The following is a 21,261-nucleotide window of genomic DNA, read 5'->3' as shown; positions in this document are numbered from 1 at the left end:
GATTTGAACCGCAGGAAAACACTAAACTTTCGATTTCGGCGTGGTTGAGAGCAGCAAACTCTCGTTGGAGGCCTGCTAAATCCGGCCAACTTGGTGCTGCACAAGAAGGAGACCAAGGGCAAGCAGCTGTCAGCGAAAGGTCGGAAGATTTTGGCCAAACGAGAGCAGGAGGAGCGCGGAAAGATGCAGCAGGCCTGCCAGATGCGGCAGCTAGACGATGCGATCGATAGGCAGGACACGGATGTTTTAGGGACCAAAAATGCTGACCTAGGACAAACAGATCAAGTGTGCAACATCTACTACCGCGGCCAAACTCCCGCCTGTCTCTCTTTCTCAAGCGCTGCCTTGTCCAAGAAGGTCTTAATTGACGGAGCATTGAGGACTCCGGCTCCGAAATAGACGCCTTTTTCGACGTCGGGAGACCTGTTTGGCATTCTCCAAGCCACCGATGTCGGTTTGTCTTCAGCGTCTCATCGTCCTCATCATCCCGAATGGCGGGTTTCAAGTTCTACTGCTGCGATTCTGTTCCGGTGACAACCGACTTTTTGCCCTCGCCCTTTATCAAAAGGCCGGTGGATGTACCGCAGCGTGGTGCTGGTGTGGTGGAGGTGACATCGTCTGAAAGGTCATTGTTTGCGTTTTGATGAATTTCTCCTAGAAATCGTCCAGGCGTTGACGCGCCGGATGAAAGCGGATCTGCACGTAGATCGGTTTTCTGTGAAGGTTTGGTGGAGAAGGTTCTGCGGTTGTGATGGCCGTCGTAGAAGTAAATGTGGGATCACATGACACAGTAGCATGACCGCGGGCTCCACGTCCGAATAATGCTTTTTGCATGGGAACATTTTTCTATTTATTTATTTTTTTCAAATTAATATTAATTCCTATTTAGTGAAACATTAAACAATTTTCCAACCCTTAGTTGTTTTGCTTGATCAGCGTTTCATACAGCTCGTCGGCCTCCTCGCCGGTCTTGACCCGCAGCAGCACCGACGTCGGCGGTGGTTTCATCTCTGGAATGCACACCATCATGACGTTGTTCTTGCCCATCCCCGGCACCGGCACCGCCTGTTTAAGAATGATGTTAAGCAAAATCTGGCCGATGCTGGTGTCAGCCCGCACCAGGGCCCACCTTTTGGATGTGCAGCGTTCCGATGCCACGGTCCGGCTTTGACGAACAGTTTGCACCGCTTAGGGAAGATGCTGTCCTTTTCCTTGACCGGCGTGAACTCCACCTTGGACAGTTCGTCCACGTCGTTATTGGCGGTGGCCTTTTCGTCCGGCTTATTGTCTGCGGTGGGTTTGGCCACGTTGGGGAAGCTGAGGATGGTTCCGGTCGTGGAACTTGTCGAGCCAAACCCAAAGCTGAATGGTTTGGCTGCCGCTGGAGTCGGTTCCGCGGCCGTGTTTGTCGTCGTCACTGGTGCGTCGCTTCCAAACGTGAATCTGCTAGTGGCCGGCTTTGCGGCCGTTGACTCCTTTGTGTCCACCTTGCTGTTACTCTTCTTGGCCTTGATCTCATCCAGATACTTTTCGTGATTTTGAAGATCGGCGTCAGCTTGCACACCGGATTCTCCTTGACCATCTCCGAAATCCAAGTGGCCACGGCCAGGTTGAGCGCCTTCACATTGGCAGCATACTCCTCATCCCGGTTGCCCTTGCCGGCGGAGCCTGTGTGTCCTCCTTCGGCGGGCTTCCGAAAAAGACTTGCTTGGTCGGGTTGGTCGTGGCAAAGATGCTGGCTCCCAGCGCGGACGTCGTGGCCACCGCGAAAGCGAAAATGGACTGGCTCCTCCCTCGGCCGGTTAAAACGCCGGTGTCTACGTCACCCCGGCGAATCCCTTGAACGCACCAAACACCGACGACGATACACTGCTGCCTGCGGAATCTATGCCGGCGACTCCGTTTTTATGACGCGTTTTTTCAGCTCGTCCTCGGGCCCGCCTCCTCCTCCTCGTTCCAGTTCCTGACGGGGCAAGTATCCTCTGAGTTCTCGAAGCCGTGACTGCGGTCGGCCGGAAGAAGACCACACGTAGACTTCGTTCCGAACCAGGTTAGCCACTAGAGTTATTTACGTGCGCTTGTATTGCGTGTACGTACACAATGGATTTCTAGGTTAAAATTTGTACCCGCCAGCAAAAACAAATGGTAAGCTGGTGTGCGTGAGATCGGGTTTAGATAGCTCTCTTCAATTTCCAAACGTTTGCTTTACGTTTTTTTTTGTTTTGATGCTTTGACGTTTGTCCGTCAGCCCAAGAAAAAAATTGAAGGGTAGGAATACGCTAATTGATTAGCGATAATCCTAATCAACTAATTGAAAATTTCTAATCAACTAAACGATTATTTTTAATCAATTAGGGCTTGTGTCTCGCCCCTCGGTACGCCCAGCAAGAAAAGCATGGATTTTAAGCTTTTAGGGTGAATTTTTGATAGGCACAATATTTTTTTAACAGTAACAGAATTTAAAAAAAGTGTAATTCCTCAAATTCTAAAATTCTTTAATTCTTAAATTCTTAAATTCTTAAATTCTTAAATTCTTAAATTCTCAAATTCTTAAATTCTTAAATTCTTAAATTCTTAAATTCTTAAATTCCTCAATTCTTAAATTCTTAAATTCTTAAATTCTTAAATTCTTAAATTCTTTAATTCTTAAATTCTTAAATTCTTAAATTCTTAAATTCTTAAATTCTTAAATTCTTAAATTCTTAAATTCTTAAATTCTTAAATTCTTAAATTATTAAATTCTTAAATTCTTAAATTCTTAAATTCTTAAATTCTTAAATTCTTAAATTCTTAAATTCTTAAATTCTTAAATTCTTAAATTCTTAAATTCTTTAATTCTTTAATTCTTTAATTCTTTAATTCTTTAATTCTTTAATTCTTTAATTCTTTAATTCTTTAATTCTTTAATTCTTTAATTCTTTAATTCTTTAATTCTTTAATTCTTTAATTCTTTAATTATTTAATTCTTTAATTCTTTAATTCTTTAATTCTTTAATTCTTTAATTCTTTATGTTGGAGTAGCAACCGTAGAATTGTAATTAGCTGTAGGAGGCTACGACTTGGGAGCCACAAATAAATTAGTTCATTCGTTGTCTATCACTCGAACCTACAAGACCTACTGCCTTTACTTTAATTCTTTAATTCTTTAATTCTTTAATTCTTTAATTCTTTAATTCTTTAATTCTTTAATTCTTTAATTCTTTAATTCTTTAATTCTTTAATTCTTTAATTCTTCAATTCTTTAATTCTTTAATTCTTTAATTCTTTAATTCTTTAATTCTTTAATTCTTTAATTCTTTAATTCTTTAATTCTTTAATTCTTTAATTCTTTAATTCTTTAATTCTTTAATTCTTTAATTCTTTAATTCTTTAATTCTTTAATTCTTTAATTCTTTAATTCTTTAATTCTTTAATTCTTTAATTCTTTAATTCTTTAATTCTTTAATTCTTTAATTCTTTAATTCTTTAATTCTTTAATTCTTTAATTCTTTAATTCTTTAATTCTTTAATTCTTTAATTCTTTAATTCTTTAATTCTTTAATTCTTTAATTCTTTAATTCTTAAATTCTCAAATTCTTAAATTCTAAATATTCTTAGATTCTAAAATTGGGTACTAAACTGCCGTTTTACGGCGATATGATGTATACGCCACTGCGGTGATTTTGCTGTAGACACGATTTTCTGTTTTTGTTCATTTTTTCAATTTAAAATGACTAATTTAAGGTCTGCTCTGTAGAAACTGTTAAAAAGTACAATAAAAATGTGGCCCCTACAAAATTTCTTGTTTTTTCCTATTCTCTACGATTTTAAACCACAAACAAAAAATCACTACTTTTACTGCCCAATGATGTATGTATACATTTCTCGATCAAAGCTGGCTTTATTTTTTGTGCCAGCTATTTTGATAGCTGAGCGGATCCCGTAATGCATTGTCCACGTGGATACTTGAAGGGGGGGGGGGGTGGTATTAGGGAGCGTTCTTTTATTACGTAACGCAGTTGGGGGGAGGGGGTGATCGGAGGCCGTGTTACGCTCCATACATTTTTTTTAAAATTTGTATGGAAATTTTGTTACGAGGGCGGGGGGTCTAAAAATCCGATTTTTTGCGTTACGTAATAAAATAATGCTCCCTTAGCGATTGTCTACGCTCTATAAACACATTTTTTGCATGAACAATTGTCCGCAAGGGAGGTGGGTGGGTCTAGAATTTTCAAAAAAGTGTCTACGTGGACGTGGATAATTTTTCAAAATTGATTTAAAAATCCATTTTAAACTCTTTGTGGTCGTACAAAGGGTCATTGTACTCAGAAAAATAAGCTTTATCGCTGTAAACAATAATATCAGCAAGCTTCATTTTAGGACCCAATTCAAAAATCCTGAAATTTACCGATTCTGCAGCGAAAGCAAGCCAGAGAGTGTAGAGAATGTTCCAACTTAGTCATGACGGATTCTAGCAAAGTTCTTGTACAGAGCTGGTTATTCTTACAACATTGTAGCAGAAATGTACCACCGTTCTAGCAGGATTCTGACAGAAACAGCTCCTAATATTTCGCGACTGGGAAGAACCCAGTCAACTCGAACCATAAAAAAATGGCTGCCGGATCTTTCGGAATAGATCCGGAAAAAGATCCGGCAGAATTTTGGACTAATTTGACGTTTGCTGAGGGTGCGGAAAAGTGCCTACAAAATGCTGTTAGAATAGACGAATCCAGTTTGAAATGGCCGCTAGGTGACCAATGGTGTTAGAAATGACAGCTTCCATGTATTTGAATATGGGAGCTCAGAAAAACTCAATTTTTAAGCACTTAAATAATTATTTATGATACAAGTATTGATTGATTAGGTGCACAAAATGTGTCTAGAATATTATTAAAATAAAAACTGATCGAAAAATTTGCAATCGAGATAAGCACACCATTCGATTCAGCTGGAATTTTGGGCACCAAAAATATATAGTTTTCATAAGTTAAATATTTTATTTTAAAAGAAAATTAACAAAAAGTATGAAAATCGAGACATTTAGTATGGGAGCTGTCCAAGGAGCTGTCAAATCTCTCACCATCAAAAAGCAGCGTTGAGCTTTCGCTGGATTTGTCTATATTTTTATGTTTCCGTTCTGTCAGAACTCTGCTAGAACGCCGTGACTGGGCTCCCAAAACTCTTTTTTGCGTTCTTCCGCTTTTCCGTGTAATGTTTAGATTTGTTTCATTTTCAAGTGTTCCGCTGCAAATTTGCGTCATTTTTTAAACTTTTCCGCACATTTCTGTCCAACTGCGCGAACAGCGCAGAAGATTTAAAACTTAGCAAAAGAACCCCGGATCCGACCAGCAGCAGCATGAGTTCGTCGACCGGAAGTGGCCACCGCCCGAAGGAAGCGTCCCTGTACGTGGGAAACCTGCCACCGAACGTCACCGAGGCGAAGCTGCTGGAAAAGTTCTCCAAGGTCGGTTCGGTCTGCTCGATCCGGATCTGCCGGGACAAGGCCACCCGGCGGTTCCTCGGGTACGCGTACGTCAACTTCCGCCGGAAGGAGGATGGTAAGCTGTGTGAAGTTTTTGTTATTTGATTTGATGGAATTCCCAGTACGAAAAATGTCGGCAGGGGAACTCAAATCAGCTTCGATTTCAGTTGAACCGGTTCGGGCGAATTTTAAATTTTCTGTTACTTTTCAGCTACGCGAGCCCTTGAAACCATGAACACCCAGCTGATCGGTGGTCGTCCGATGCGAGTTATGTGGCCCGAGCGAGTGGAGGCGCAGCCCACACCAAAGCCAAAGCAGGATAAGAAGAATTCGGCACCGGCTGATGGCTCGCAGGACAATCCCGTCGGGATTTTCCTGTCCGGACTCAATCCGGAAATTCGCGACATGGATCTTCAAAGGATTTTTGCCTCATCGGGAGCCATCGTCGAGTGTGGTGTCGGTCTGGATGATTTGGGAAACTCCAAGGGCTTTGGCTATGTGCAGTTCGAGACCGAGGAAGCGGTTGAGAAGTGCTTGGAAAGGGTCAAGAGTTGGCTGGGTTCGACGCTGACCGTGACCAAGCTGTACGCTAACGTCCACGTGTTCAACTTTGGCTACCGACTGAACTTTGGCAGCATGCGCGAAATGTTTGGGCAGTACGGAGCGATCAGCGTGTATCGAGTGGTTAAAAAGATCGGCAAATGCAATGGCTTTGGGTATGTTACATTTAAGAAGTTGAAATCAGCTGCCTACGCAGTTGCTGAACTGAACGGAAAGGACCTCGGGGAGGGTCTGAAACTGAAGGTCGAGTCTGCTCCCTGTCCGCCATCGGAACGCTTGCAGTCATTGAAGAAGGACGAAGGAGTCAATCTGTACGTCAAGATCATGGAAGCTGCTGTCACCGATGAACGATTGCAGGAACTTTTCTCTCCCTTTGGACCGATCATCTCCGTGAAGCTGTTGAAGGGACAATCTGCCGACGGGCAACGAGCAGGGTTCGTTCTTTTTGCTTCAAGCGAGGACGCAACCAGGGCCATCGAGGAGATGCACGGTAAAGTCGTCGGAACCGGACTTCTCGAGGTAAAGCCGGCTATCGTGAGGAAGTTAAAGTCAACTCCGGCGCCGAAAAGCCCCCAGAAGACTGTTGAATCTACTGGCGATCCGAAGCAGTCTGAAGAGAAGAAGCGCGCCCTCTCCGACCGGCTGTACCTGGTGGTTCGGCAGCTTAACGCGTCGATGGCCGGTTCGATTACGGCCAAACTGCTGGAGCTGGACAGCTTGCCCCAGCTGATGACACAACCCGTCGCGCTGAAGGCCAAGGTGGACGAAACCGTTGTGGCGCTGCTGCTGAACCGCGAGCAGCACCTGGAGCAGATTGAAAGCGCGCAGGCAGGATCAGCCGCTGCCTAGCTATCTTGAAGACTTGATTGTTACTTGCGATTTGAATAATAAATGTTGTTGAATTAGTTTTTCTTTCGTTGCGGTCAATAAAGATATATTAAAAAATTTTAAATCCTTTTTTCCATTTATCAATTCACTTCAGTTTTAACATTTATTATGCGAAGCTCTCCAAAACCGCGCCCTCCAAAGCCGCTAGGCAGCGGCCGATCCTGCCGGCGTGCTCTCGATCTGCTGCAAGTGCTGCTCGCGGTTCAGCAGCAACGCCACAACGGTTTCGTCCAACTTGGCCTTGAGCGCGACGGGTTGTGTCATCAGCTGGGGCAAGCTGTCCAGCTCCAGCAGTTTGGCCGTAATCGAACCGGCCATCGACGCGTTAAGCTGCCGAACCACCAGGTACAGCCGGTCGGTCAATGCGCGCCTCTCCTCTATTGACTGGGTTTGCGCTGGAACTTTGTCGGGAGTTGGCCTCTCCTTCTTCGAGCTACCTTTCGGCTTGGAAGGTTGAACGGCAGGCGGCTTTGCGTCCTTGACGAGAGCAAACGTAACCGAAAGTGGTCCATTGCCAACGACTTTGCCGTCCATCTCAGCGATGGCACGAGTTGCGTCTTCCTTCGAGACAAACCGGACGAAACCGGCTCGTTGACCTAGTCCGTTCACTCCCGCAAACACTTTCACTGAGATAAGAGGTCCAAACGGAGAGAAAAGATCTTGCAGGCGTTCACTGCTGACCGATGCTTCCATAATCTTGATGTACAGACAGACGCCTTGGTCGTGCTTTGGTGGGCCTTCACCGTCCGAAGAAGGACGCGGCACCGACTCCAACTTGAGCTTCAAGCCTTCACCGAGGTCCTTTCCGTTTAATTCACCAATCGCAAGCGCTGCTGACTTCAGTTTCTCAAACGTCACGTATCCAAATCCGCGGGGCTTCCCGTTATGTTTGACCACGCGGTAATCGATCATGGTTCCGTACGGTTCGAAAAGTGCGCGAAAGCCCTCAAAATACAGCCGATATCCAAAATTGTACACATGAATGTTTGTGTACAGCTTGGTCACGGCCAGGGTTGAGCCCACAAGCATCCAGCCCTTGACCTTTTCCAGACAGTTCTCAACCGCTTCCTCGGTCTCGAACTGCACAAAGCCGAATCCCTTGGAGTTTCCCGAATCATCCAGACCAACGCCACACTCGACAATGTTCCCCGACGGGGAAAAAATCCTTTCAAGTTCCTTTTCGCGAATGGCTGCGTTGAGACCGGTTATGAAGATTCCAACCGGATTATCCACCGGTTTGTTCACATCTCTCTTATCCTTCCTTGGCTCCGCCGGCATTCCCGGTTGCGTTGCAGTGCGCTCGGCCCACGTCACACGCATTGGTCGTCCAAAAAACAAGCGATCTTTCATGGTTTCGAGGGCACGCGCAGCTGAAAAGATGGATTTTTAAAACTTTGACATAATTTCGCCCGAACCGGTTCAACCAGATTCGAAACAGAGTTGTGCCCGCTCCCAACGATTTCCCATGCTGGGGCAGTAAACATTTTTTTTTTTTTTTAATCGTACCATCCTCCGCTCGCCGGAAGCTGACGTACGCGTACCCGAGGAACCGCCGGGTGACCCTGTCCCGGCAGATCCGAACCGAGCAGACGGCACCGACCGCGGAGAACTTTTCCAGCAGCTTCGCCTCGGTGACGTTCGGCGACAGGTTGCCCACATGCAGCGACGTTTGGTTCGAGCGGTGGCCACTTCCGGCCGGCGAAATCATCCTGGAGCTGGAATTTCGGTTCCGGTTATTTTGCTAGTGAAAGTTTGGGCGCCAAAAGTGTTTTGTTGATCTTTTAGTGCTACACTCTAAAATGGAATGAACAGAAATAGGGAAAAGAAACTACTTTAACACACTCTCGTTGAAATCGACCCAATTTTAGGTCGATATTTAAAACTTTGTTGTGTTTTTGGTTGACGTGTTAAAGTTTTGGCGCGCATTCTCAGCTGATGTGACAAACAAAACAAACTGATCATCGTTAGAGGTTGGAGGCTCGAACCCGGAACGGTATTTCACGGTATTTTTGACCATTCGAATCGCACAGAAAGTGCTTCAGCTGCTGTAAGTATCTACTGTTTGCTGTGAAGAAGTTTGTTTACATTTTTTCGGACATATTTTCAGATCTCACGCCATGTCCGGCAAGGTCCACACGGAAAAGATGGTCACTTCCGTCAGGTCAAATCGGTACGAGTTCACGTGGGTCCTGAATGATTTCAACGCCTGGTGGGCAAAAGCCTCAGGAGAAAAAATGTCATCGTACAAATTTCCATCCAACGTGGACAAAAAAGTAGTGCAATGGTGCATATTATTTTATCCTAAGCAAAGTGAAACCCACTCCGGGTTGTACCTTCAAGCGGCGAATGAAACAGGCAATCTCGAGGTCGAATTCGAGCTTGCGATGGAGGACTCCAAAAGAAATACGATCCATAAATTAGTGGCGAAGGTACAAAAATGGAAAACTGGATGGGGTTGGGATGAATTCATTAGCAACGTTAAATTACTGGAAGCCATACACCAAGATGATCAACTTTATATAGTGTGTAAAATGACCACGTACGAAGGAATCATTAACGAATCGCTTCGTGAGAACCTACCAGAACCCATGCCGGGCAGCCTGTCCAAAGATATGGACACTCTTGTTGAAGGCCCAAAGTTCGGCGATGTGACGATTCTGATCGACGGACAGCGTTTCTTGGCGTACAAAGGAATCCTCTCAGCCAGGAGTGCCGTATTTGCGGCCATGTTCGAGCACCCGATGCAGGAAAGTACGGAGAACTGCATCGCCATCAGCGACGTCGAACCGGAAGTCTTCAAGGAACTGCTGCGGTACATCTACACGGACCAGTTGACCTGCTTGGAAACGATGGCGCAAAAGCTGTACCAAGTGGCCGACAAGTACGACATCCAGACGTTGAAGAGCCTTTGCCGGTGCCACATCGTCAAGAAGATGAGCTCGGAAACGGCCGCGGACACTTTGGTTCTTGCGGACATGCACGGTGACCACGAGATGAAAAGTCACGCGCTGCGGTTCCTTGGTGGAAGCGAGGCGGGCAGGGTAACTAAATCCGCCGGCTGGAAGAGAATGGTCCGGACTCATCCGGATCTCGTTGATGAGGCGTTCGATGCACTGACGGCCCGGAAGACCGTTGGCTAAAAGCAGCTGTTACGATATTATTTTTCTGAGATATGTCCAAAACCCGTTTAAAGTGAAATACATTGTTTGATTCAACCACGTTCCATATTCATTTTGAACCCTGGGCGTATAAGACTTTAAGTTCAACGCGAGGTCCCAAAATTTGATGATTTAATGATTTGCCGTTAAAGAGGTCGTCCGTAAAACCGACCGCCCGTGTGTGCGTGCAACATGGAGTTAAACTTTTCAAAGAGCCATGGTCGGCCATGGTAATCTTCACAGCAACTTCACAGAAAGTTTAACTCCATGTTGCACACACTCTCACTTTTAATTTCTCGATAGAGCTTTATGACGTTTTGCGTACACACACTAGCGCACCATTTGATTTTGCTGGCCGGGCAAAATTTAACCTCAATCTTTTTCGTGTACGTACACGCAATACATGCGCACGTAGATACCTCTATTACCCAGTCAACTCAATCGGAATTCTGAAGCGGAATTCAATTCGAATCGTTTACGTATTCCGTTTCAAACGCAACAACCGATACGTACACGGAATCGGTTGTTGCGTTTGAAACGGAATACGTAAACGATTCGAATTGAATTTAGGGAGCCTTCTTTTATTACGTAACGCAGTTGGGGGGGAGGGGGGGTCGACGGCCGTGTTACGCTCCATACAAAATTTTTAAAATTTGTATGGAAATTTTGTTACGAGGGGGGGGGAGGTGGTTCGAAAATCTAAATTTTTGCGTTACGTAATAAAAGAACGCTCCCTTAGTTTCAGAATTCCGATTGAGTTGACTGGGTAGGTTTTACGCCGACTCGATTTTAGGTTAGAAATTTGACAGATTGGCTGCACTGTTTTTTTGCACGTGTGTCCACTCAAAAAAACATTCACGTTGATGTTACGTGAAAAGCTATGTGGTATTTTTCCACTAAAGTTTTCACGTAACTTCTACAAGATGACTCTAGTAGAAACGGAATTGACTTGGCCAGATCATTTCACATCGATTCTACGTGTTTCACACGTAAAAGCTAAATGAATCAATTGATGATTTCTACGTGTTTGTTTTAGCAAACGTTATATGATTTTTGTAGTAGTAGATTTCGGTTTTGCCTCACTTTATTTTTTTTTTTCGAATAGAAATAAAAATGATGTTAGTTCAATTTGCACAAACTTGGTTTATTTTTCAATAAATGACAAACATTGTAAAGATCAGACTGTTAGAATATTCCGGAAACACCGTTTGCCACTCGCAGAATCGTCACCGATGGCCAGTGCCTCGTTCTTTACCTCCTACTAGGTTGTGTCGAAATTGGCCTTCACTCTTGTACTTGAGCACTAGGACGTTTGGGTTTAGTTAGCCGATTCTGCTTGCCTGGATGCACACGGGAACCCGTTTCAAGGCCAGGACGACGTTCGCAACGCATCCGGCCTAGACTATCTGACCCTCGATCTGACCACCAGCGGGATGCCCAAGAACGAGTTGTGCAATCTAGACTCGAAATCCTCCGGAGAACACTCAGCTAAACCCGTTGGCCTTGTCCGTGCAATTTTCGGTGGCGTTGAGCACCACGGTAACACCGGCCGCTAAGGTTGAAACGGGCCAGAATTCCAGTGGCCGCTGGGAATAAGATGATTACTTCCAGAGGTCAGATTCTGCAAAAAAGAAAAAAAATAGCTGTAATTAAAATTAATCAAACTTAACTTAACTTACCATCTGTTCCATTTTAAAATAAATTTGGCGAGAACAACTCCAGTTGCAGGCCTTTGCCGTTCGCTATCAATTTTCATACTAAAATAATCACGTAGAAATTTGACAGAATGGCGCACTCCGAGTCTGGTTGATGTTACATTTCAAAACACATAAAAGCTACATGAATAAACCTAGTGGAAAAATACTATAAGGATTTCCACGTAACTTCAACGTGAACACATTTTTTTGCCAGAACACTTTCACATTATTTTTACGTGTGTCACGTAAAACGGGCACTTGGAGGGGAAATTCGGGGTTACGTGATTTTTCACGTAGCATCTACGTGTGGATTTTTTTGAGTGTCGGTAAAAATGTGTGTGCGTGTGCGCTCGTGCACCCGGTCACGGAAATTTCTAGCAGATTTGGTTCTGCTAGAATCCTGCTAGAATCATTCTAACAGGCCTGCTAGATTTCTGTAAGAATTTTGTGAGAACATTCTGACAGAAGCAAATCTGTCGAAAATTATGTCATTTCGTCAAACCACGTTGGGGCGAATGTGGTTACCGCCATTACCATTTTGTAATTGAACTTGTTCAATCAAGTTTACTTTTTTCGGGAGTTTCCACGGAAGAAGCCTAATTTTGTAAGTAAATTAACTAGAGTATGCACTAGAGTGTAACAAAAATGACTTTTTGGCGGGCATTCAGGGGTTTGTTCCGGTGGGCATACTGAGCCCAAATCCCAAATATGAGCTCGATTGGACGTAACAGAAGCTGGCGCTCCGCCCTTCAATTTCAAATGGGATTTAACCCGTAAAAAAAGATTTTTTCAAAAATGTCAATTTTTGAGGCATTTTGGCCACTGAAGCGTTTACTAAAAACATCACTGGCGTGTAGGCCAGATCCTTGCGCATCTTTTGGTATATATAGGGGCAGGGGGGGCAGAATGGACCATGGGGGCAGAACGGGCCACCCTTGGTTTTGGGCTTTAGAATGGATTTAGACCAACTGTAAGGCAAGGGTCTTATAAAGGACGTCAAATAACATCACCATACCGAAAACGACGTTTGAATTCATTGTATTTTTCGAATTATGAGCAAAAATGTAAATTTATTGACAAAACCACGCAAATGTTGTTTATTTCGAGTTTCTTAAATAAGCTTTCTGAAAAGTTGGATTGTTTGAAAAAGTTTGCTCAATGCTTTTAACGTTACTAGATGCTACTACCAAGGTATACAAACAACAACGGAACCTTAAAATCATTTAGAGGCTTTGTGGTGGATGTGTTAAATTAAAATCCACTTGGGGGCAGAATGGACCACCCTATTCCTGCCTTATAAAAACAATCAAAAGTAAAAAAAAAAAGAGCTAAATGGATTATTTCACTCCTGGTAGCTTCACAAATCACGTTTAATGCAACAAAAGTTGATTTTTTAGTTGTTTCGACGCTTCGTTGTAAAAATAGTGTCATTTTTCGACATATTTACACTATTTTCAAAAATCTTTGTTTTTTAAGTTACTATTTTTATAAAAGTGATCAAATTTCATGGAAACTATAATGGAAAGGTCCATCAAGTAATTTCTTATCACCCTTCAACGTTGTATTAGAAGAAATGGCTTGTTTTCTAAGGTGGCCCATTCTGCCCCGCAGGGTGGTCCATTCTGCCCCGCACCCTGGAAAGTTAGTCGAAAAAACTTTTTTTTTAAAGTGGCTCAAAAATAGTTATAAGTAAAAAAATTTCATCAACCAAGTATACAACATTGTAGGGAACATTCCAAAGCATAAGCCTACTACACTGGATTCATAAATTGTTATGTTTTTCTATGGTTTTTGATGCATTTCCCTTAGGCGGTCCATTCTGCCCCCCCTGCCCCTAACATTGAAGTTTGGAGCACCCTGGAGCTCGGTACAGACCTTCAAAGTTTGGCATTTTTTCGAAAAACCGGTCCCGGCAAAAAAGATATGCGTCGCGTCTCGCGACGCCCGAGACGCCATTTGATTTTGCTGGGACCGATTTTTCGAAAAAATGCCAAACTTTCAAGGTCTGTACCGAGCTCTAGGGTGCTCCAAACTTCAATGTTATATATACCAAAAGATGCGCAAGGATCTGGCCTACACGCCAGTGATGTTTTTAGTAAACGCTTCAGTGGCCAAAATGCCTCAAAAATTGATATTTTTGAAAAAATCTTTTTTTACGGGTTAAATCCCATTTAAAATTGAAGGGCGGAGCGCCAGCTCCTGTTATGTCCAATCGAGCTCATATTTGGGATTTGGGCTCAGTATGCCCACCGGAACAAACCCCTGAATGCCCGCCAAAAAGTCATTTTTGTTACATCCTAGTATGCACATTAAAAAACTAGAGAACCCTAAATTAACAAAATTCCGATTATTATTTATATCAACAGGAATTGAATCGAGACATTAATAAAAGCTCGAAATGTCCCCAAAACGCGGAATCCAGATCGCTGTTCACGGTGGCCGGGGAGCACAGCTCCCCATCGACGACGACACGTGGAGCATCCCAGGAAACAACAAAATTTTAAATGTTCCACCACACACAAAAAAATATTACCGTAATGACAAAAGTAACTTATTTTTGATTTAAAAAGTTACTAAAATTAGCTTGAGGGAAAGTTTTTTTCTTGTTTAAAATATGAAAACTTTTACTGGTAAAGTTTTTGAAAATCTCCTTACTAACTGATTTAAAAGTCTTAACTTTTAATACGACTGTAGAATTTCTTTCATTTTGACGTTCTCGTGTAACCGTGTACGACTAAGTTCCAAATGTAAACAAACACTTTGGTGGATCCGGTGGTGCTGGTGATTCTAGGACGCAAAGCAAACCGACGGTGGCAGCAGCCAGGAATCGGACGCGGAAACCTTCGTGAGCCAAACAGCAGCAGCGGAACCACAGCGGAACGCATTCGAAGGAGGGTGGTGCGGGTGCGGGACCAGGTGAAGTGCTCAAAAAGGACAAGGCGAGCTTCCTGCAGGAACTGCAGCTTTTCCACGACCGGAATGGATAAGAAGAAAGCTTGGGTGTTTTGTGGGGCTTGTGATTGATTTTTTTTGTTTTTTTAGGATGGGAGGTAGGAATGTGGATTCGCACCAGTTGTATTCGGTGTTGGTGGCCCGGGATTGGTGATTGAAGGTCAATTCCCGCGAGGACTGTAACGAGATCATCGAGGAGATGGCGCTGCCGAAGAGTTGCGTGAACAACGAGATTGCGTTGAGGAAGATAAACATCCGGTTTTTGGACAAGTACGAGACAGGTGATTTTCACGGTGAGAAGAAGGAGCCGACGAAGAGGAGGACGACTAGAAGCGGGATAATCGGAGGTAGCCAGAGCGGATGTTGCACTCGGTGCCGGCGGTTTACAACACCTGTGAGTAATGAGAATGTATACAGTGGCTTACCAACTTCACTTACTTCCATCTCTTTTAGCAAATAACCGCCCACAAATGCTCATCTCGCGACGGCGCAGCTCTAGCCGAATGAATCCTGGACAGCGTGCCGAAAAAATCTGTGTCATTCTCGAAGGAGGATGAAGTGCTCAAAATCGAATTCCGTTCCGAGGGCCTCATCAATTCAATCTTCCGGATGCGCTTCCAGAATCGGGAACTCCCCGTTCAGGCACTTCACTTTCCAGCCAGGAAACGTCGATCACCCTTGCCGAATCTACAGCCAACTTCTCCAAACCTGTCCTGATGAAGGCCGGCAACGTGACCATCCTGTTCTCCACTTTGCAGCCGCGCGTCGTAACGTCCGTCTGGAACCGTCCAGCTTGGGGTCTTCGGAAGTGACCGGTGGCGTACCCTAAGAATCGGTACAGCTTGGACTCGGATTTTGGCCAGAAGCGTTAAATACAATAACAAAATGTCTTATTTAACATGCTGTTTAAAACTTTTAAAAATAAATATATAAAATCAAGCCTAGAATCAAGCACATTTTTCTGAAATTAACACTGTAGTATTAAATGTTGTTTATTCTTGCTATAAAAGGTTTCTTTTCTAATTAAAAGTAAAACACTTTTACCGATACAACGATTTTGTTCCATAAATGCATGGTAGTATCAAAAACTTTCCAACTTTTAAATTGAAAAGTTTGAACTTTCTACGAATATTCACCAACGCGAACTTTTAATCCAACGAACGATCTTTTTAAATTCAGAGTATTTTTTCTTTGTGTGCACGGAATTTTCATGTGGAGACAACACCGACAAGAAGATTGAATAAAAGCGTCCTTTTCAACTCCACCAGAATACGAGCAACGAAGACTAAAAGTGCCCGAGTGAACAGTAAAAAGTGTGTGCATGTTGTAAGAGGTGATTTGATTGAATAAAAAAAATATTAAATTGGTTTAATTCGCTAGATAAAAATCTAGCAAAAATCCAAAACAAATCTTTTTACCCCAAAAAAATCCAACCGTTTTATTCTAACAAAATTCTAGCAGGATTCTAGCAGAAAATTCATACCAGCTCATTCTAGCAGGATTCTAACAGAATTCTAGCAGGATGGCTTGTCAGAATAGTTCTAGCAGCATTCTAGCAGGATTCTAACATAACCGATTGATTTCGCCGGCTCCTGCTAGAACCGGTTATTGCATTTGAGCTAGAATTCTTTAAGAATTCTTGCAAAGATCTAGCAGGATGATGGCAGCGTTCTAGTAAGAATATTTTCGCTCTGTTAGAAACCTCTAAGAATTCTGTGAGAACGCCATGACTGGGATGACGTCACGCTGTAAAACCTAATTGCACCACAGTCTGATGTACACGCTAACGACAAACCACTACATTTTTGTTCGGCGCAACAGATTTTTTCGCGCAACAGAAGTGATGCGCACTTCCCCAGTCAAATCAATCCGAATTCTGAAACGGAATCTAATTAGAATCGCATACAAATTCCGTTTCAAACGCAACAACCGGTTCCGTATTCGAACCGGTTGTTGCGTTTGAAACGGAATTTGTATACGATTCTAATTAGATTCCGTTTCAGAATTGGGTCCTAAAATGAAGCTTAGATTGCAAATATTATTGTTTACAGCGATAAAGCTTATTTTTCTGAGTACAATGACCCTTTGTACAACCACAAAGAGTTTAAAATGGATTTTTAAATCAATTTTGAAAAATTAACTTCGCGGTCCTTCTTGACAGAAAAGCTCCTACTTGACAGCTCGTTCCAAGGGGACCATAGTTGATCCATCGAAAAAATGTTGTCTTGTCAAAAAAAAAAATTGCATTAAAATGAAAAAAAGTGATCAGAAATGGTTTTGAATCGTGTTTTTTAACGTTGTACATAAAAATTTACATAGGGCTTTAGTACCCAATTCGGATTGATTTGACTGGGTCGGTTTGGTGCTGCGTGGATAATATTTAAAGGCGTTTGTTGACCGCTTCTGACAGAATCTGAGATCAGCCATTCCAGATATACAGATAAATCTGTATTATACAGATTTTTAGATCCCAAAAATCCCAAAAATCTGTATATACAGATTTTTTAAAAATGATTTAATTTGAAAATTTCAATAATTTAGAAATTGAATTATGCTTTAATATGATTAAAAAGCTTAAATTTGTTGAAAAAAGTCTAAAAAAATCTTCTATGGCTTTGAATTTGACATGATACAGATAAAATACAGATTTATTTTTAAGAAAATACAGATTTCCCATAAAATAATCTGGCAACGTTGTCTGAGATATGGCACAATCTGCACTGTAAATCGAAGTCATTAACAATTCACAAAATAAATACCCATAGTGTGATAATTATAACCTATTATCAACCTTTTTTAATGCGTAGTTTTGCCTTTCCGTGTAATGTTGATAAAAAATGTTTCATTTCAATGTGTTCCCTTGAACTTGCCCAACAGATATTTTTGAAAAACTACACTAATTTTTTTTTTTTTTGCGATTTCCGAAAAGGATTTAAAAACTACCAAAAGAACTCCAGAACCGACCAGCTGCAGAATGAGTTCGCCGGCCGCCGGACGTGGCCACCGCCCGAAGGAAACATCGCTGTTTGTGGGAAACCTTCCGCCGAACGTCACCGAGGCGAAGCTGCTGGAAAAGTTCTCCGAGGTCGGTGCCGTCTGCTCGGTCTTGATCTGCCGCGACAAGGCCACCCGGCGGTTCCTCGGGTACGCGTACGTCAGCTTCCGGCAAGCGGAGGATGGTACGTTGGCCCAGCCTAGGAAATATTGGGCGATTTACACATTCCTGATTCCAAATCGGGTTGAACCGGTTCGGGCAAAATTAAGCAAGTAAATCTGTCTTTTTAGCTACGCGAGCCCTCGAAACCATGAACGGACGCGTGATGTGCGGACGTTCGATTAGTGTTGCGTGGGCACGGAGAAATACAACACAACCGGGAATGCCGGCGGAGCCCAAGTCTTCGAAGAACGATTCGCTGGATAATCCGGTGGGAATCTTTATAACCGGCCTCAACGCAGCCATTCGCGAAAAGGATCTTCAAGGGATTTTTTCCTCTTCGGGAGCCATCGTCGAGTGTGGCGTCGGTTTGGATGATTCTGGAAACTCCAAGGGATTCGGCTTTGTGCAGTTCGAGAACGAGGAAGCGGTTGAGAACTGTCTGGACAAGGTCAAGGGCTGGATGCTTGTGGGCTCAACTCTAACCGTGACCAAGCTGTACACAAACATTCATGTGTACAACTTTGGAAACCGACTGAATTTTGGGGGCTTTCGCGCACTGTTTGACCCATACGGAACCATGATCGATTACCGCGTGGTTAAGCATTACGGGAAGTCCCGCGGATTTGGATACGTGACATTTGAGAAGCTAATGTCAGCGGCGCTTGCGATGGGCGAATTGAACGAAAAGGACCTAGGCGAAGGCCTGAAACTAAAGTTGGAATCGGTGCCACGTCCTTCTTCGGACGGCGAAGGCCCACCCAAGCACGACCAAGGAGTCAATCTGTACATCAAGATTATGGAAGCATCGGTTAGCGATGAACGCCTGCAAGAACTGTTCTCTCCGTTTGGACCCATCATCTCCGTGAAGGTACTAACGGGTCAGGCCGACGAAGGCAAGCGTGCCGGGTTCGTATGTTTTGCCTCCAAAGACGATGCAACTCGTGCCATCGCTGAGATGGACGGCAAAGTCGTTGGTAATGGACCACTTTCGGTAACGTTTGCCCTCGTCAAGGACGCAAAGCCGCCTGCGGTTCAACCTTCCAAGCCGAAAGGTAACTCGAAGAAGGAGAAGTCAACTCGCGTCAAAGTTCCAGCGCAAACCCAGCCAGCCGAGGAGAGGCGCGCCCTGACCGACCGACTGTTCCTGGTGGTTCGGCAGCTGAACGCGTCGATGGCCGGCTCGATTACGGCTAAACTGCTGGAGCTGGACAACTTGCCCCAGCTGATGACACAACCCGTCGCGCTGAAGGCCAAGGTGGACGAAACGGTTGTGGCCTTGCTGCTGAACCGTGAGCAGCACTTGGAGCGAATCGAGAGCGCACCAGCAGGATCGGCCGCCGCTTAACGGTTCTGAACACTATCTTAAAGACTTGATTGTTACTTGCGATTTGAACTACAAATGTTGTTAAATTAGTTTTTCTTTCGTTGCGGTTAATAAAAATATGTTCATAATTTTTATACATTTTTTTTCTATTTTGCCTTCCTCACTGAGGAAAGCTATACAATCACTAAGAAACTGAACTTTTTCGAGGGACATTTTCATAATTTCGCCCGAACCGGTTCATCCAAATTCGAAACAGAGTTGTGCCCGCTCCCAACCATTTTCCATGCTGGGGCAGTAAAGTAAACAAATCGTACCATCCTCCGATAAGCCGGAAGCTGACGTACGCGTACCCGAGGAACCGCCAGGTGACTCTGTCCCGGCCGATCCGAACCGAGCAGACGGCACCGACCGCGGAGAACTTTTCCAGCAGCTTTGCCTCGGTGACGTCCGAAGGCAAGCAAACTCATCCTGTAGCTGGTCGGTTCCGGAGTTGTTTTGGTAGTTTTACATCTTTTCGGAAATGGCAAAAATGAATGCAAATTTGGAAAATGGTTTTGGGCAAGTTTTCAAGGGAACACAAGGAAATGAAACAAGTTTTATCAACATTGCACGGAAAAAACTACGTATTTAAAAAGGTAGTCTGAAAATATTGGTTAAATAAAACGATGTATTTTACTATGTTTTTGGATATATATCAGAAAAATAACATTGAACGCAGCGGCTTCTAGCTAACGTTCTTCCGAGCCGTCAGTGCTCCAATTGTCTCATCCACGAGGTAGGGATGAGTCCGGAACATTTTCTTCCAGCCGGCAGATTTAGTCGACTTACCCGCCTCGCTTCCGCTGAGGAACCGCAGTGCGTGGCTCTTCATCTCTTTGTCACCGTGCATGTCGGCTAGCACCAAAGTGTCCGCGGCCGTTTCCGAGTTCATCTTCTTGACGATATGGCACCGGCAAAGGCTCTTCAACGTCTGGATGTCGTACTTGTCGGCCACTTGGTACAGCTTCTGCGCCATCGTTTCCAAGCAGGTCAACTGGTCCGTGTAGATGTACCGCAGCAGTTCCTTGAAGACTCCCGGTTCGACGTCGCTGATGGCGATGCAGTTCTCCGTACTTTCCTGCATCGGGTGCTCGAACATGGCCGCAAATACGGCACTCCTGGCTGAGAGGATTCCTTTGTACGCCAAGAAACGCTGTCCGTCGATCAGAATCGTCACATCGCCGAACTTTGGGCCTTCAACAAGAGTGTCCATATCTTTGGACAGGCTGCCCGGCATAGGTTCTGGAAGGTTCTCACGAAGCGATTCGTTAATGATTCCTTCATACGTGGTCATTTTACATACTATGTAAAGTTGATCTTCCGGTTTTACAGCTTCAAGTAATTCTCCGTTTCCAATAAATTTATCCCAACCCCATCCCGTACTCCAATCATCTGTCGTCAAGTCTGATTTCTTCACGATAGTATTTCTTTTGGAGTCTTCCATCGCAAGCTCATAATATACCTCGAGATTGCCTGTTTGATTCGCCGCCTGAAGGTACAATCCTGAGTGGGTTTCAGATTTCTTAGGATGAAATATTATAAACCATTTAACCACATGATCATCCACGCCAGATGGAAATCTTAACGATTCTTGACCGCCTTTTACTTTGTCCCACCAGGCGCTGAAATCATTCAGGACCCACGTGATCTCGTACTTGTTTGATTTAACTGAAGTGACAAATTTTTCCTTGTGAACCTCGACGGACATGGTGAGTGGTCTGAAATTGATTGAATATTAATTAACTAAGGTTTAAATAACCACAACAATTATTTTCCACTTACAAAACCTTGACTTTTCTGCTCAAAAAAGAAACGTCGAAATAATCCGCACCGGATTCCGGCAGGCAGCTAAAAAAACACGAGGAATCTGACAAAAACAACGCACCAAACTTCGCGCCAAAAATTTGCATCGCAGAAGAAACAAAAAACGCGGCGAAAGAGCTGTCAGTTGGCGTCTCCCCAAAATTGGGTACAAAATATCATCAGAAATCTAAGTAGTTATCCAAAACGTGTACCCCTTCAAA

The 21,261-nt window shown here is 43.8% G+C and overlaps 5 protein-coding genes and 1 pseudogene across 5 annotated transcripts; 3 read left to right on the top strand and 3 right to left on the bottom strand.

Annotated features, from left to right (window-relative positions):
* Window positions 1-40: 40 nt before the first annotated feature.
* LOC120420456 (nuclear pore complex protein Nup50-like) lies at window positions 41-4,442 on the bottom strand (annotated as a pseudogene).
* An 825-nt stretch (window positions 4,443-5,267) lies between these two features.
* LOC120420468 (polyadenylate-binding protein-like) lies at window positions 5,268-6,948 on the top strand. Its single transcript, XM_039583497.2, has 2 exons — window positions 5,268-5,537; window positions 5,673-6,948. Exons 1-2 carry the CDS (start codon window positions 5,336-5,338, stop codon window positions 6,869-6,871), a joined length of 1,401 nt encoding a protein of 466 aa, XP_039439431.1. The 5' UTR covers window positions 5,268-5,335; the 3' UTR covers window positions 6,872-6,948.
* Window positions 6,921-8,692, bottom strand: LOC120420467 (polyadenylate-binding protein-like). The gene is made up of 2 exons (XM_039583496.2): window positions 8,417-8,692; window positions 6,921-8,280 (listed from the first exon to the last, which is right to left on the bottom strand). The coding sequence occupies exons 1-2, from the start codon at window positions 8,616-8,618 to the stop codon at window positions 7,055-7,057; spliced, it is 1,428 nt and encodes a 475-aa protein (XP_039439430.1). The 5' UTR covers window positions 8,619-8,692; the 3' UTR covers window positions 6,921-7,054.
* A 119-nt stretch (window positions 8,693-8,811) lies between these two features.
* LOC120420469 (speckle-type POZ protein-like A) lies at window positions 8,812-10,128 on the top strand. The gene is made up of 2 exons (XM_039583498.2): window positions 8,812-8,957; window positions 9,018-10,128. The coding sequence occupies exon 2, from the start codon at window positions 9,028-9,030 to the stop codon at window positions 10,048-10,050; it is 1,023 nt and encodes a 340-aa protein (XP_039439432.1). The 5' UTR covers window positions 8,812-8,957; window positions 9,018-9,027; the 3' UTR covers window positions 10,051-10,128.
* A 7,412-nt stretch (window positions 10,129-17,540) lies between these two features.
* Window positions 17,541-19,321, top strand: LOC120420477 (polyadenylate-binding protein-like). The gene is made up of 2 exons (XM_039583517.2): window positions 17,541-17,896; window positions 18,003-19,321. The coding sequence occupies exons 1-2, from the start codon at window positions 17,692-17,694 to the stop codon at window positions 19,217-19,219; spliced, it is 1,422 nt and encodes a 473-aa protein (XP_039439451.1). The 5' UTR covers window positions 17,541-17,691; the 3' UTR covers window positions 19,220-19,321.
* Window positions 19,322-19,494: 173 nt separating this feature from the next.
* LOC120420454 (speckle-type POZ protein-like B) lies at window positions 19,495-21,253 on the bottom strand. The gene is made up of 2 exons (XM_039583473.2): window positions 21,020-21,253; window positions 19,495-20,955 (listed from the first exon to the last, which is right to left on the bottom strand). The coding sequence occupies exons 1-2, from the start codon at window positions 21,145-21,147 to the stop codon at window positions 19,923-19,925; spliced, it is 1,161 nt and encodes a 386-aa protein (XP_039439407.1). The 5' UTR covers window positions 21,148-21,253; the 3' UTR covers window positions 19,495-19,922.
* Between the last annotated feature and the right edge of the window lie 8 nt (window positions 21,254-21,261).

The sequence above is a fragment of the Culex pipiens genome, chromosome 3 (assembly GCF_016801865.2).
Source record: "Culex pipiens pallens isolate TS chromosome 3, TS_CPP_V2, whole genome shotgun sequence".
NCBI lineage: Eukaryota > Metazoa > Arthropoda > Insecta > Diptera > Culicidae > Culex > Culex pipiens.
This window is presented reverse-complemented; position numbering and strand designations above follow the sequence as displayed.

Coding starts and splice junctions, on each gene's coding strand:
- LOC120420468 (XM_039583497.2), top strand. CDS start 5,336: ATGAGTTCGTCGACCGGAAGTGGCCACCGCCCGAAGGAAGCGTCCCTG. Junction 5,538..5,672: donor CTTCCGCCGGAAGGAGGATG/GTAAGCTGTGTG, acceptor GTTACTTTTCAG/CTACGCGAGCCCTTGAAACC.
- LOC120420467 (XM_039583496.2), bottom strand. CDS start 8,618: ATGATTTCGCCGGCCGGAAGTGGCCACCGCTCGAACCAAACGTCGCTG. Junction 8,281..8,416: donor CTTCCGGCGAGCGGAGGATG/GTACGATTAAAA, acceptor CCATCTTTTCAG/CTGCGCGTGCCCTCGAAACC.
- LOC120420469 (XM_039583498.2), top strand. CDS start 9,028: ATGTCCGGCAAGGTCCACACGGAAAAGATGGTCACTTCCGTCAGGTCA.
- LOC120420477 (XM_039583517.2), top strand. CDS start 17,692: ATGAGTTCGCCGGCCGCCGGACGTGGCCACCGCCCGAAGGAAACATCG. Junction 17,897..18,002: donor CTTCCGGCAAGCGGAGGATG/GTACGTTGGCCC, acceptor CTGTCTTTTTAG/CTACGCGAGCCCTCGAAACC.
- LOC120420454 (XM_039583473.2), bottom strand. CDS start 21,147: ATGCAAATTTTTGGCGCGAAGTTTGGTGCGTTGTTTTTGTCAGATTCC. Junction 20,956..21,019: donor AGCAGAAAAGTCAAGGTTTT/GTAAGTGGAAAA, acceptor AATCAATTTCAG/ACCACTCACCATGTCCGTCG.